The sequence below is a fragment of the Theropithecus gelada genome, chromosome 9 (assembly GCF_003255815.1).
Source record: "Theropithecus gelada isolate Dixy chromosome 9, Tgel_1.0, whole genome shotgun sequence".
Classification (NCBI taxonomy): domain Eukaryota; kingdom Metazoa; phylum Chordata; class Mammalia; order Primates; family Cercopithecidae; genus Theropithecus; species Theropithecus gelada.
In genome coordinates this window covers 93,429,950-93,445,630 of record NC_037677.1, presented here as the reverse complement: position 1 = coordinate 93,445,630, position 15,681 = coordinate 93,429,950, and the positions used below count along the sequence as shown (strand labels likewise).

At 42.4% G+C, this 15,681-nt stretch overlaps 1 protein-coding gene across 3 annotated transcripts in view; it reads right to left on the bottom strand.

Annotated features, from left to right (window-relative positions):
* Positions 1-2,797: 2,797 nt before the first annotated feature.
* Positions 2,798-15,681, bottom strand: part of LCOR (ligand dependent nuclear receptor corepressor) — a 155,405-nt gene continuing 142,521 nt past the window's right edge. For all 3 annotated transcript variants that reach the window (XM_025397622.1, XM_025397623.1, XM_025397624.1), the window contains one exon: positions 2,798-9,161. In XM_025397622.1, coding sequence (XP_025253407.1) covers positions 4,823-9,161 — 4,339 coding nt within the window. In that variant the 3' untranslated portion in view covers positions 2,798-4,822. The remainder of the gene's footprint in view (positions 9,162-15,681) is intronic.

Below are 15,681 nucleotides of genomic sequence, written 5' to 3'. Positions count from 1 at the left end.
ATTTGGGGCCACTGACAAAAATTTTTCACTGACAAGACATTGAATCACATTTAAAAAAAAAAAAACAGCAAAGAAACTTATACTTGTGTTGGTGCGGTGGCTCACACTTGTAATCCTTTGGGAGGCTGAGGTGGGAGCACTGCTTGAGGCCAGGAGTTTGAGATCAGCCTGGGCAACACAGCGTAACCTCGTCTCTATTTAAAAAAAAAAAAAAGATAAATCCCCTTATCCTTGAGTTTTTGGAGAAGGAGGAAGACTTTAATAGTTTTTCAGTCATACTCTGGTTATAACTCCAATTTTTAAAATCATTATTAAAGCACTTCAAAAGCCTCTATGTTTTATTTGTTGGCTTACCTTTAATAAAATTATTTTGAAAGCACGTGACTGAGAAGGTATCAGTGCCAACACATTTTTATTTTCCTAAAAGCTGAACAAAATATGTGAGAATAAACAATGCTTGGGTTTGTGATCAGACTTTGTTTCTACTCTGTGAAAAAACGTTTTCCACATCTAAATGTGACATTCAGAGGACTAAAAGTCCAACTAAAGTAGTCTCAACTAATTTTACCAGAAACAACATCTTGGTTTACTTTAATAAAGAAGAAATAAAGCCAGAGTCAGTTCTGTGTGAGTGAAATGAGAGGCCCCGGCCACATAATTTTAGAACTCTGAATCCCTATTTGCTAATGGGTTCTGGCTCCATAGGGTAAGATGGCCTTATTTTGGCTACTGTGATGGGTTTTTTTAAAGAAAGATGGAATGCTACGGTTGCTCAAGTTTAAGGGGACAGTAGTGCATATCAATATAACATGTCTTCTTTGTAGCAAGATAACTATAGAGGAGTAAAAGAAAACAAAATTGAGACAAGGAAAACAGGAAGTAAAGAGGAACAGAGAGAAAAGGGCAGAAGAGAGAAGGAAAATCAAGAATATTTGTTCCTGAAAAGGATGACTTTCTCAAGCAGGGTCAGTGATGTTTTCTGAAGGTCCAGATAGTATCTTAGGCTGTAAGGGCCACACGGGTCTCTGCTGCAGCTACTCAACTCTGCTCTTGCAGTGTGAAAGCAGCCACAGGCAGTACATAAGAAAATAGGTGTGGCTATATTCCAAACACATTTTATTTACACAAACAAGTGACCAGACCAGTTTGCAGACCCTTGACAGATCATCTGGAATCCAAAAGGCAGCCCGCACAGAACCTGCCGATAGTAACACTACAGCATCTCCAGCTTGTATCACACAGCAAGCTATATTTTCCTATTTGACTCTTAGGTCCACTAATCAACAGGAATGCTGCCCATAAATGTGAATGACAGCTCCCACCCTCACCACCGAACCCATTACAAAGCAGGAAAAGAGGTCAAACCTCAATTCAAAGTAACTATCTTAAAGTGATGCCTTCTACTGATGACCTATCTTAACAGTGAGAAATTCACCTGCATAGTATGTGATACATAGAAGATCCCATTAGAAAGCACCACGTATGTAAAGGGACTAAGGGCGCCTCTTCTACCCATACAATTTTAGGAACAATACAGCAGGAGACTCACAGCCTAAGATTATTGTTTTAGATAAGGCTGCATAGAAGTGTTTAACAAGGAATCCAAGGGGCTAGCGACTGGTGACTTACAGACATTAATAGCATTCCTATGAAGGAAGCCTCAGGAGCAGAACAAAGGTTCGCAACCTTCCTGATGTGCTGCAAGATTGTTACCTGTCTGAGGAAGTGCTGGGGTGAGGCTCAGAACCCCAAGTGAGGGAGTGGTCTCCTGCGTGTCCATCTATAGCAGGGAGTCTCATGGGATAGAAGATGGGTATCCTAAAGAGGGGCCTCCTCTAGGGGAGATGTGGCAGCTTCAGGGATTGCTTCCCAGGCATCTTCCAGCTTCTCCAGAAACTCAGAGAATACCAGTGTCCTTTGGTCATCAACTTCAGCCCCAAGACTGGGACTGTCATTTCACCAAGTGTACACCCAGGAGCAGAATTTCCTTTCTGATTTGGAATCGGAATGTGAGATGGACTGCTTTTGCATTTGGTGGTAAGCCATTCTTGAAGATGGCTCTGGGAAGAAGGTTTCTGCAATGACAGAAAACAATAACAGACTTGAGTCAATCCCACGCCTGAGCCTGGAGGTGTCTGGGAAGCTGCTTTGCCAGTACCTGCTGTAGCTATCAAAGGGCCTTTCAGGATTGGCCCTCAGGTTTTGCTGTTTTCTTTCTTCTATTAACAAAATTAACTGAATCAGCAAAAGTGAGATTCAACAAATATAAACATTCTAAACTTTTAAGTGTCATAATTATGTAGACTCTCGGTCTATTTAAATGTCCTTATTATAAAGTATAAGTTGATTTTAAAGATGATCCATTGCATTGTTAGGTATATAAAATACATACATACACATTAACACCTTTTCTCACACACAGCCTAGAATGGGAAAGAAGGCTATTATCTGTAAGTGAGTTTTTAAAAATGAAAAAGAACTTAGAAAACGAATGGAATGAATTACAAACTTGGAACTGGAAAAGTTCCACCCACTCACTACCTTACACCTCTCCCTAACCTAATCCAAGCACCTTACAAGGTAGTCTGTATGCAGCCAAGGGGGCACCTCCTCTGTACAGGAATCAGCATGCCTGACATTGGCAAACATCAGCTGTTTAAGTCACCACAAAAACAATATCCAGTGACAACTATATGAAAAGATATTTTTAAAACCTTAAAACCATTTAAGATTAAATGAACCTATTCAAAACACATTAATGCCTCTGTGCAACTTAATGCTGAGAAAGAGTTGCCAACATACACACTCAGCAGTTTCATTAATATAGGCAGCTCTTGAATGGCCCAAGTCAAAGATACCAGAAAAAAAAAAAAAAAAAAAGACTCATCAGACAGAGAAGATATGAAAAACAGTCAGGGCTTCATAAGATAGTAAGCTTCTCTAGCTATGAAATTCAACACAATTCTAAATTTCTCACCAATCAAATACTTTTCTCCAGTTTTATCCAATCATCAGAAGTTTCCATGATATACAGCAAACCTTTACCAGAATGGGTAGAAGGCCTGTATTATCATGATTTTCAGGAAAAAGTCCATCTGGGCTTATCTAAAGAGATCTGAAACAACCTAAATGGAAAATTTTTAAATAAAAAGGACAGGGCAGCAGCTGTCCACACAAGCCGATTTTGGTGACAGAACAGGTTAAGGAAGCTGGATGAGGCTTCAACAACCAAGCCTTTTTTTGCAGAGTGGCCCAATGGAAAAGTCAAGTACATGCTGCGTTGTAATCATGGAGCAAAGTCATAGGCACTAGGTTGAAGCCAATGCGCCAATCTCAGGCTTCACCTGGGAAAGGCAAACGAAGTCATTAAAACATGGTGGTTCTCACTTCTGAGACACGGAACAGAGCCTGACATGACATGGCAGGAGGGATACTACAAGCATTTAACTACTAGGATGGTGTTAATCAATCAGAATGAATATCTACTCCAACAAGTACATTCACACTGGAGCATACAGCTAAACATCAGCTCTGGGTGTAGGGGGTGTGTGGGCTCCCCACAGATGTTGGAGTTGCTTCCTCTAACTGCAAGGCTGCTCTAACCTTTACATAATTCTATGCTGTTTTAGATCTGAGTCTGGTACCAAAGTGGTACTGGGGCTGCTCACAGAGACACTGGGCTACTTTTAAACCACCTGTCCTTTGCTAATTACTCAACTCAGGGACACCCAAGCACATTGCATGGGGAAGAAAGAATTTTACTGTAAAATTGGGATTGGGAGACATGTGTGGCTGATAACCACATGCAAATGCACCCAAACACACATGGACATACACATTCTTAAACCTTTCTATTACTGGAAATAATAAGTTTGGCTTTCTTTGAATATGGAAGTACTCTCGGTAAGAAAGAAAATAAGAAGAGTCATTTTCATCCTAATCATCAAATTACAGCTACAAGATGGAAAAAAAAAAAAAATCCTAGACTTTTCCCTCCCAAAGTAGGATGGAAGCCTTGCAGGAGTGCTAGCAAGACCACAAATGAAGAAGATGGTGAGAATTAGCAATACAGTTTGGGGATGCAAATGATGTTTTAGAGGTTATAAACAAAATTAACACTTGTGACATATCTCTTGTCCCATGGGCACAAAATTTAGAATACATGCTCTCAAATGACAAAACATCAAAGGTGAGAGGAGGGACCAACAATGAATATGATCTTTTTAAAAAGGGGGTAACAGAAATAGTAATCTTTTATAATTATAAATCCTCTGCATACCATAAAAATGATTTGGTTTAGCTTTCAAACATCATCTAAACAAACAAACAAGACAGAGAGGGAAGTTCACTGCTGGGGTTTGCAAAGAGGGGCATCTGTTCGTGGGCAGATGCTGCAGGGTGGCTGCTGAAAAGCTCCTTTTATGTGCATGATGGTGGTCTTCTCGGCTACAGTACAAGTGCTTGTGCATCAAGTATAAAATACTAGCCTTTAATCACATAGATCAGCTTTTTAGCTTTTGTAAATTTAAAAACAAAAAGGATAAATAAGGCACTGTACTTTTAAAAACGAAAACTGCTTGGTTCCAAGTTTAAAACCCAAGGAACAACCAGAATATAATATATAACTTCCCTTAGCCTCAGAGAAGGACTCTGCAAGTTCCCTTCTCCATGTGAGATGCATTTTCGGACATCTCAAATTACGGTGTTCTCCATTAACTGTAAATTTGAAAGGCTTGATAAGCTTATAAAAGCAGATTTAGTTAATGCAAAATAAAAGGTTACTTCTATAGAACAGTTTTACTCTTGGCTACCATCTTTCCAATCACTTTGCATCCAGCCGCCTCCGTTTGCCATGCGAAGAGTCCAGCTTTGCCTTCAGCTTTCGCTTTCTCTGAGCTGCACTGCTCTCTGGGGTTTTCGTTGAGGGTCTGGCCCGAGTCTTTCCACTACTCTGCTTCCTATTCGTGGCTTTCTGAGGCCTTGAAGAGGATTCACTGGCCCCCTTCTGTTTTGCAGGTTTCGTCAGTGTTTCCGAGGCAATAGACTGGGAAGGCCTTTTGTTTGTATTCTCTTTTTCTTTCCTGGAGGGAGGGCAGCTCTTCCCAGCGGACTTTTTAGGGATCTTCACTTTATTCTCTTTCAAAGATGTCTTTTTGGGGGGTTGGCTGCTTCTGTCCCTTGCAGCTGGCCTCTTGGCAGCAGGGGTTTTGGTGACTCCATCGGCATGCTTTTCTTTGCTGGCTTTCACCGCAGGCCCCTTGTTCTTACCATCTGGAGGGCTGCTGCCTTCTGTTCTCTTGCGTTTACTCTGAACTTCTGCTTTAGGCAAGATTTCAGACACCTGCTTCCCTTTCCGTCCCTTCATTCCTTCAGTACTCTTGGGCTTAACAGGAAACCCATCTACATCCACTTGCAGGGCAAGCTTGGGGGACATCAGAGGGTTGATGCATACGCTCTTACGACTTGGCTTACTTTCCACAGCCAGACCATCTGGGCATTCCATTTTCTCATTCTTGATCAAACGTTGCTGGGCTCTGAGCTTTCCTCGAATATTGGAATATTTTCTAAGAATCCGGGTACTGGCTGGAGTGGGCAGGTTTGCTGGAGGATGGCTGTTTTTATCTTCCTTGACTTCCTCTATGCTGTCTTCAGAATTAGGGCTGGGGCTGACATCACTGCCATCCTCTGGCTCCACTTGATCAGGATTCTCTCGAAATTTAGCCCAGAGCTTCTGCGTTTTCCAATTATTCCTAGCAGGGGTAGCTCCAGGAAATTTCTTCAAGTGCTTTTTCAAGCGCTCAGCCTGTAGTGAACTGGGATATAGGCTGGAAGGAGAGTATTTCTGAAGAGGATGCTTGACAGGGGGAACGTCTCCTGGAAGGCGAGTATTGAGCTTCTTCACAATGACTAGAGACCGGGTTTCAGTTGTCTCTAAGAACCATTTACAAACATTAGATAATTTAAAGTTTGTCATAAAAAGCATCTGAACAGGAGAAAACTTCTGACCCTCCAATGAACCCCTACATTTCCGTGACCTTTTCTTGCTTTTCCAAATCTCTTTCAGTTTATCTGATTTGTTCCTTGCTCTTGGTGTTGGCTGTCCTTCTTTCTCCAACTGGATCCAGCCCTTCTGAACTTTCATGTACTGGGCATTGAAGTTGGCAATGAGCTCTTGGTTCTCCTCCTCAGCACACCATTCCATAAACTTTGGCTGTTCATCTACCACGGTGTCAACATCATCCTCATCTAGGGGGTCTCCACTCTCTGAAGCTCCATTTTCCTTTGGCATTGTGGGGCTTACTTGTGCAGCTTCCTTCTCTGAAGTCACTTTTGAAGCATCCAAGGAGCCCAGAGAATGAGTGTGTCTTAGGTTGTAGGTTGAAGAGGTCAGTCTTTTAGGCCTTGGCACCGATTTTGGTGGCCTAGCAGCATCACCACTTCCACTACTTGACAACCCAAGAGAGCTGCATGGGGCATCACTGTCATCATCTTTCTGCTGGGTGTTTTCGTTGTCTACCTCATTTACAGCCTTCTCCACATGCTGTGTGGGAATATGCCCTGGCTCTTCTTTTGCCTGTTCTGGGTCCCTCTTACAAGGAATACTTTCTGAGGGGATATGAGCATTCTTCTCATCCATTTTAGACTGAACATAGATTTCCAATCTCTCTCCAGGCAGTGGCTGTCCAGCTGTGCTTATGGGGTCCCTGCTGGGGAAAATCTCTCCTCCTAACTCCTTGACTTCTTTGACCAGCATGTTTTTCAAAGTCTGCCTGGTGATGATCCCCCCTCCTTCGCCCTCCTGCTCGGCATCTTTCTCAGGGGAGTGTTCACTGACACTTGGCTTTTCTGTGTCCTCCAGAGCTTCCGTGTGGAAACTGTCAGGTGGAAGGCCCTCAGGTGTTGTCCCACCAGGGTGCCCTTCTTTTTTTGAACGTTTTGCACTAGGATTTTTAGGAACTTTGATTTCAAGACAAGCTGAGGAAGAATTTGAACTTTGATTTCTTAGGCATCTGTCAGCAGAGGAAGAATCCAAAAGTTGACTTCTTAGGCACCTATCAGAGGCCTCAGGAAATTTTTTACCTTTTTTCTTCTTGTCTAAATTCTCTTCGAGTGAGTCAATGCTTGGATCACACGTGTCTTTTTCTGACAGGCATTTTACATCATCATCCTCTCCCTCTAATTTTCCTGTACCACCTGCTACCTCACTTTCCTCAGTTCCACTGGGGTTTTCATCAGTAAAAGTCCTGCTTTCCTTCAAGAGTGGGTTGACATCTAGCTCCTGGGTGTCTCCAGACTCAACCTCAGCACTGATGCTTTGGTCGTTCTCAGCCTTTCCCAGACTCATGGGGGGCTCCAAGTCCACTGGGGAACTCTGATTTTCTGAGCACTGAGGACTTTCTTCTCTACTGACTGTTTCAGGAGGAGAATGAGGCCTAGAAATGACATCTTCACTGCCTCCCCCAGAAAAGCTTTCAGTGGAGGGAAGCAGGTGACAGTCCTGGGGTACACTCATCTCCTCCGTATCCAACAGTGCAAGTGGTGGTTGGTCGTGTTCAGAAGACATCCCACTTGCTGTGGGAGCTGAGACTGTGGGGCCACCTTCTGGCAGGTCCTCTTCAGGAAGGTGAGCGGGGAGAGGCCACCCCAGGCTGGAGGCTGTCGTTTCCTCTGACCTGGGGGAGCTGCTCAGACTTGGCTTCATCTTTGTGGGGCAAACCTCAGGCTCTTGAGGTTCTTTTCCAGGTGAAACGTCTCCACCTCCTTCCTCGTGAGAGGTTATTTCCTTGCTAGGTTCTTCAGGGTTGTCTTCTCTGGGAAGCTGCACATCTACTGTATGTCTAGGGGCTGAAATTGTAAGGGTCTGCTTAGGAGTGAAAACTGCCTCTGATGCCAGTGCTGAGCAGCTTGCTTTTTCCTGGGAGTGTAAATTTCTGGCCAGTGTACGAACAGTTGGCAGTTCACAACAGTCACCATTGAAAAAGTATCCCCGAGTACTCTTTCTGGCTGTTTTCCGAGAAGATAATATTGATTTTTGATTCTCAAAGTGGCATTCTGTTATTGGTTGACTGATATAAACAACATCACACTGGTTATCATAATCATTTATCCTCAGCCCTGATGCCCTTTTACTTTTCCGAGCTGTCTTAATAGAGGTTGATATCATCTTGGTTCTTGAGTGTCCATTTGCTGCTTTGTGTACAGTTGGCATAGGGCCAGGGCCTAACCAACCATCTTTGGAATGATCAAATTGGCCCTTATCACTGGGATGTAAATGGTAACCCACCTTATTTCTTCCCAGCGAGTGAAGATGGTTCTCTTGCTTTGGCCTTGCATCTTGTTCATTTGCCTCTAAGTCCTGGCGCATAGGTGTTTTTGGACACTGTAAAGTATTCTCTTTGTCAGCAGTTCTAGATGAGTTCCCCATAAACCCTGAGTCCCAAGCCTCTTCTGATAAAGCCCTGAACGAATTTCTTTGAGGAATAATACAGGTATTGCCCTCCTCACTATTCTCAGCTGCCATTTTTATGGTAATTAGACTTTCTACTAAAGCTGAACTCTGCATATGGTCTTTACCATCCTCACATATGTTCACATTTGTGTCTTGCTCCTGTCCAGTGGTTTGCCCCTCCAAGTTTTTAGGGATGTGGTGGAAGTTCACTGAGGAAGAATTAGATGCAGTGAGGTATCCCGGAGTGAAACTATCCACTGAACTGCTATTAACAGAATTCGGTTTAGTGGTTGGAAGTTCAGAGGAATCTTTCTGGACAACAGTCAAGGCATTCTCTCTTCCATCTACAGGGTTTATCTCAGGAGGAGGCTCCTTCGGGGTCTGTTCCGTCAAGTGTAAAGGGCTGTGAGAGTCTGACGAGTCTACGAACAAATCTACAGAAGCAGAAGACTTCATATCAAGACACAGAGCATCTTTTTCTTTATGTTTGGTGCTGAGCTGGGCACAGCCAGCATTGCAAGTGGATACATCCATTGCTCCAGAATCAGAAGGCTGCAGTTCCTCAGTGCCTGGTTGAGATTCAGTATACAGGTCGTTCAGAACACGAATGAATTGCTTTTGATGATGAGTACACAGTTTGACCATAAACTTCTCCAGTGGGGACTTCGACTGATTGTTAGAATCTACTGCTTTTGCCTCTGTTGAGTTCTCCCTAGACAGAGAAAGAGAAAGAAGGAATTAGTATGGTCATTTACCAAAGAACCATTTTTACATTATAAAATTCACCCAATGTTATTCATTTCATTATTTATTTATTTAATTTTTTGTAGATACAAGATCTCGCTATGTTGGCCAGGCTGATCTTGAACTCTTGACCTAAAGAGATCCTCCTGCCTCAGACTCCCAAAGTGCTGGGATTACAGGTGTGAGCCACCTTGCTTGGCTATCTGTATTATAAAAAGAGTGGGTACTTTGGCCAAAACTGCTTCTAAGTCTGTTCATATACTTTTGATTCAATAAATATGAATTATTTACCTAATTATAAGGTCAGCCTGTTATAGTCTCAAATTTTCATGCTTTAAAAGTACTTTAAAAGTAATCTTCATAGTTTAAAAAGTAATCCCTCAAAAATCATTTTTATTTTAAAGAGAAGAAATGCCGCAAATACATTTTTTTTTCAAAAAACTAAAATTTTGACCACACTATTAACTCTAGTTGGTCAACATATACTTTACTTTATTTTAGGTCTGGGTATTCCTGTTAAATAATCATTGGTTTATAAGTTCACAACACTGACAAGAATTGAGGTGCACTACAGTACAAATCTTGGGTTAGAAGTACTTACAGAACTTACAGTTTTTTTTATTTTTTATTTTTTTTATTTTTTATGGAGACAGAGTCTTGCTCTGTGGCCCAGGCTGGAAGGCAGCAGTGCGATCTTAGCGCACTGCAACCTCTGCCTCCCGGGTTCAAGCAATTCTCCTACCTCAGCCTCCCAAGTAGCTGGGACTACAGGCACACGCCGCCACGCCCGGCTAATTTTTTGTATTTTAGTAGAGACAGGGTTTCACCATGTGGCCCAGACTGGTCTCGAACTCCTGAGCTCAGGCAATCTGCCCGCCTCGACCTCCCAAAGTGCTAGGATTACAGGCATGAGCCACCGCACTCAGCCGAGAACTTACAGTTTTAACATAGTTTCTCGGCATGACCAATTGGTCATGCTAATGCGGGAATCCTTCTACCCTTTCCTAGGAGCATAAAGGAATAGAAATCAATAACTTCACATACTTTAAAAGGTGAGATGACAAACAAGTCCCAATTCACAGTCTCTTAAGTGAGGAGATAGCTATGAAGCCACACTAAACTGTACAGTAAACTGTACTTTACTTGAGTAAAGTCCCAATTCACAGTCTCTTAAGTGAGGAGATAGCTATGAAGCCACACTAAACTGTACAGGCCTGTCACTGCAAGTAGTATTGTATCTTTACTCAAGGCCCACTTGCTACATTCTCTAAGACCTTCAATACACCTTTTACAATCATCCACAAGAAATCATTCTATGTTAAAAACCCCTTTCCACCATTTAAGTAAGTCACCCAGGACAAATCTTTAGAGCTTAGTGCAGACAGTGGGGACTGTGTGAAAGGGTGATGCTAGACTCAAGACATGCCACAGGCAATACCTGCTTAGACAGCCAGGCCTTTCACTAGCTGCTTTGTGCTTCTGGATGTCTGGGTTGTACTGAACCCATGCAGTAGGTATGCTCCAATTTCCTGGAGTTTTATATAATTTCTCAAATTTCCTCTCTCTCTGTATGGATTATAATTCCTCAGGAGATTATTATGTGACTTGCCATGAAATATGGCAATGCACAGAGGCAGCTTAAATGTATAGACAGATGTTTGATAATATCTTCTGGCTAATTCTTTTCTTCAGTCTTTTTCTGTCTCAGTCATGAGACACCTTTACAGGAAGGCTGACCCTAGACAACCCACGTCACCTCCTACCTTCCCACCCTCCACTGGCTTCTGAGCAATGGGGTCACAGAGGAAAAGAGCACAGGCTGTGGAATATGGAGATCCGAGATTCCACCTATGGCTCTGACATTTACTATCTACAGGATCTTAGGCAAGTTACTTCATCTCTCTGAACCTTGGTTTCCTCATCTGTAAGTTGGGACTGAATGTCAGTATCTCAAAGGATTGTTGTGAGATATTAGATAACATACATAAAACACAAAGCACAAAGCACAAAAGGGCAGGTGCTCAGACAATTTCAGTTTCTGTTCAGGACTTAGGGAGATCTTTAAGATCAAGTGGTGAAAAGGTTGCTGAACATGTCTAAATACAAAACCAAGAAATTAGTCAAATCTGTTGCTTAACCTAAACTGCTTTACCAGAGAAAAGGTTACACTGTGTTTTTGTTTGCACAACTAGCAAGAAAGCAGTTTTAGTCAGTAGTGCCATGGGTTTCTGAAAGGGCCTACATTAGACCATGGATTTGAAAGACTAGAAATGTCTTAGAAAATGCCTACCTCAAACTTTCCAATGATAACTGAATTGTGAATACACTAGGAAAAAAGATTATTATAGAAGTATTACAAAAGGTACACAAGTACGGTGAACTCTGAAGTACATGCTGGCGATGGGGACAAAATGTACCAAAGGAAAGAAAAGACAAAAGCAGCTAGAAAAAACCTACTGAGTACTTTTCTATTTGTAAAGCGGACTTAGTAAAAGTTTCAAAAAGGCAACATATGGAATAAGCTCCTCCTGCTTTGCAAGAATGGCAAATACTATCTTCTTCCTTTGGAACAGGCAAGACATCAGTGACACCCTTGGATGAGTTGACTGTTAGGACATTTCCAACTCTCTGACTCAATGAGATGTACAAGGGAGCTCAACAGACTCCTCATACAGCTGCAGACTTTTCTGTTCATGGAGCAGGCAGGAGGAGGCCCCTGCTGAAGGACCCCTGGACCCCTTTAGGAGGACCTTTGTCGCTATGTCTATCAGATGAAAGCAACAGCACAGTATGTGTTACAGGCTACAGTATGAGTGAGGAGGTGGAGAACCAGTAGGTAGTCCTGCTGCTTACTAGTTACGTGACCTTGTCCAAAACACTTAACCACGTCGGGTCTTAGTAGAGTACCTGCCCCATCTACCACTTGGAAATTCTCCAAGGAAAAACCTACAAAGCTTATACAAATATCAGCTACTATTACTGTCAGTGAATCAAATTAAAAGTGCTTCAGTAAAAACCACTGGGCTAGCTGGGCTTGCTAACATGAGCCTGCAGTCCCAGCTACCTGGGAGACTTAAGGTAGGAGGATCGCTTGAGCTAAGGGGGTCGAGGCTGCAGGGAGCTATGATCATGCCACTGCACTACAGCCTGAGTGACAGAGTGAGACCCCACATCAAAAAACAAACAAACAAACAAACAAACTTGGAGATCAAGAACATGCATTAATGCTTTCTTATAACCTAAAAGGAGCACATTTTCTGGATAAAGTTTAACCTTCAAGTACCAAACATTTTAAAGCAAATATTTAAAGATTCAAATTTTTTCTGGCGGAAGTCTTAAAAAATTATATCATCTTGGAACATAATTTATTCTTCCTGTACTTGGGATCATTACCATATGGACTATTACTGAAGTTTGACTATTATTTTTATTATACTAAATTGAATTAGATTAATAGTTTGGGGGGTGACTCAATTAAGTCTGACTTCCTAAAAAGCCACAGTGGTGGCCTGTATTGTATTAAATCTTCTTTCTTATTGGCTTCCAAACAGTGGCTGATCTTAGCAGTCCTACTTCTAACTTTAGGAAAGAATTTTACTCACTAGCTGAGAAGCCATATCCCAAGTGCCAGAATGGTACTTTAAGTAAAAATAAATAGGCTCTGAATGAAAGCTTGAGGAACAGTTTTAGGGGTAAGTACATGAATTTTCTAACCACAACTTCTGCTGCTCAGAAGCCTTTATTCCTTAGTTCCTGGTTCTTGGATATGTTCCTGAAGTTTCCAAGGTAGGTGACTATAAATAAGTGGGATGCCTTTTCAATGCATCAAAGAACATACTCCAAGTGCATTTTAGCAATACACAAAAAAAGGTTGACAAAGGTCTGTGAAGAGGGTAAAGAAATATGGCATCTAATTGTAAAATACTGAAGAGAAAAACGGTTCTTCCTAATGCAAGAAGCACAATCATTACCTAACTCTTTGCAAAAATTTTCTAGGTACTGCTTCATGCCTATAGCTGGGTTCTGGAAGCAAGCTTTAGTACTTGGAATTAACGAGATGCCTGGGGATGAATGACATTGAGGTATGCAGGCAGTAAGAAGACAGAGTGCTATGAAGAAAGCTGAAGAAGCACTTTCCTCTAAAGTGATGCTCACACAGAATAAATGAGTAATAATTTAGTCCACAGGTATTATCTAACTTCCTTTATGATTGTGAGACTCTAATCTGCTGCTGTCCCATGTTTCAATAACTTAATAGCACCCCAATATCTTCATTACCTTTAACTAATGGAAGCTCTTCCAAAGGGCCGTGCAGCCAGCCCTGAAGCAACAACTGCGGCCGTATGGCTCAAGCTAGTCCCCATTAGACAGCCACAGGTAGGTAGGAATGTACTTCACAATCTTACGGCAAGAGGCAGTGGCGCCTTCAATGCCACCACTAAGGCATGCTAAAGAAACATGTTCAGGATCCACTGAACTCTAACCTGGAACAATGTAATACAGCATATGGATACTAAAAAACAGTAGCATCAGAGAGACTGACACAGGCTACAGCAACCTTAAGAGACACTTAGAGCAGTAGTTTGTGGAAGCTCAGGAGAATGAAAAGAATAAACTTTTCTTTCCACAGAACTGCAAATGGCAACCTCCAGAGAAAATGGCATCAACAAAAAAGACCATTTGTATGTTTTCCTCATAAAAAGGATCAGGGACAATGTATAAGAGCAGGTATCAGGGTATTCTTGTCAGCCTGTCACTGGCCAGCTCAAAACCACCCCACCTGGTTTGATTGCATTATTTCCTGAAAATCCTAAGCCACTGTGCTCGGTAAAACTCAATTATCTGGGGCCTTGTGTGTGTGGGTATATACATATACACACATAAGGAGTTTCGCTCTTGTTGCCTAGGCTGGAGTGCAATGGCATGATCTTGGCTCACTGCAACCTCCACCTCCCGGGTTCAAGCAACTCTCCTGGCTCAGTCTCTGAAGTAGCTGGGATTACAGGCGCCCATGACCACATCTGGCTAATTTTTGTATTTTTAGTAGAGACAGGGTTTCGCCAAGTTGGTCAGGCTGGTCTCGAACTCCTGACCTCAGGTGATCCACCCACCTCGGCCTTCCAAAGTGCTAGGTGTGGGCCACTGCGCCTAGCCAGGGTCTTGAATATTTATCCTATAATTTTTATCTTGTATTGACTTTGTCTTATTTTTGTCTTAGCTTCCCAAGCAGATGTAAGCTACTTGAGCGCAGGTAGGGATCATGTTTCAGGTTTCATGTTTTCCTGTTTTCTCCTAGCAAAAAAGAGGAGAGGAAAAAGGGACATCTAGATCTAGGATGCTTCCCGAGTTTTCATCCTGGGCAGCACCATTTACTCAGAAAGGAATAAAGGTAACAAAGGTAGTGGCTGGTGGTTGTTAGGGTGTGTATGTTTCTGAAGAGCTCTGTACTATATGTATTAGGAGATTTACACGATTCTGAATCTGAGATGTAGGTAGGCAACTAGACACATAGGCATGATGAACCCACTAATAGCTTCCCTTCGATCTGAGGGGCCTTCACATTAATAGTAACCTTTGTCCAGGTGTCATTAAAAAGCCCTGTCATAACAGCTAACTTTACAATATAGCAATAAAATCAGTTTTGGCTGTGCCTCAAAGTTATCCAGCTTCCTACTTTTTTCCCTAGAATTTTTCTCAATAGCACGTAAGTATTTATTTTATTATTTTATTTTGAGATAGAGTCTCCCTCTGTCGCCCAGGCTGGAGTACAGTGGTGCAATCTCGGCTCACGGCAACTACTGCCTCCTGGGTTCAAGTAATTCTCGGGCCTCAGCCCCCTAAGAAGCTGGGATTAGGCATGTGCCACCACACCCAGCTAATTTTTGCATTTTTACTAGTGATGTAGCGATGGGGTTTCACCATGTTGGCCAGGCTGGTCTTGAGCTTCTGACCCAGTGATCCACCAGCCTCGGCTTCCCAAAGTGCTGGGATTACGGGTGTGAGCCACCGCACCCAGCCAATAGCACCTAAGTTTAGATGAATTTCACTTTGTCATTTGAATATTTTAAAAATAAATCTTGACTTCCTGATATTTAATTCTATTACTATTTTTTATGTTAAAAAATAGGTGTGGCCGGGCGCGGTGGCTCAAGCCTGTAATCCCAGCACTTTGGGAGGCTGAGACGGGCGGATCACGAGGTCAGGAGATCGAGACCATCCTGGCTAACACGGTGAAACCCTGTCTCTACTAAAATACAAAAAAAATTAGCCAGGCGAGGTGGCAGGCGCCTGTACTCCCAGCTACTGGGGAGGCTGAGGCAGGAGAATGGTGTGAACCTGGGAGGCGGGGCTTGCAGTGAGCTGAGATCCGGCCACTGCACTCCAGCCTGGGCAACAGAGCCAGACTCCGTCTCAAAAAAAAAAAAAAAAAAAAAAAAAAAAAAAAAAAAAAAAAAAAAAAAGGTGTTAGCCAGTTTTTCCTCTTTTAA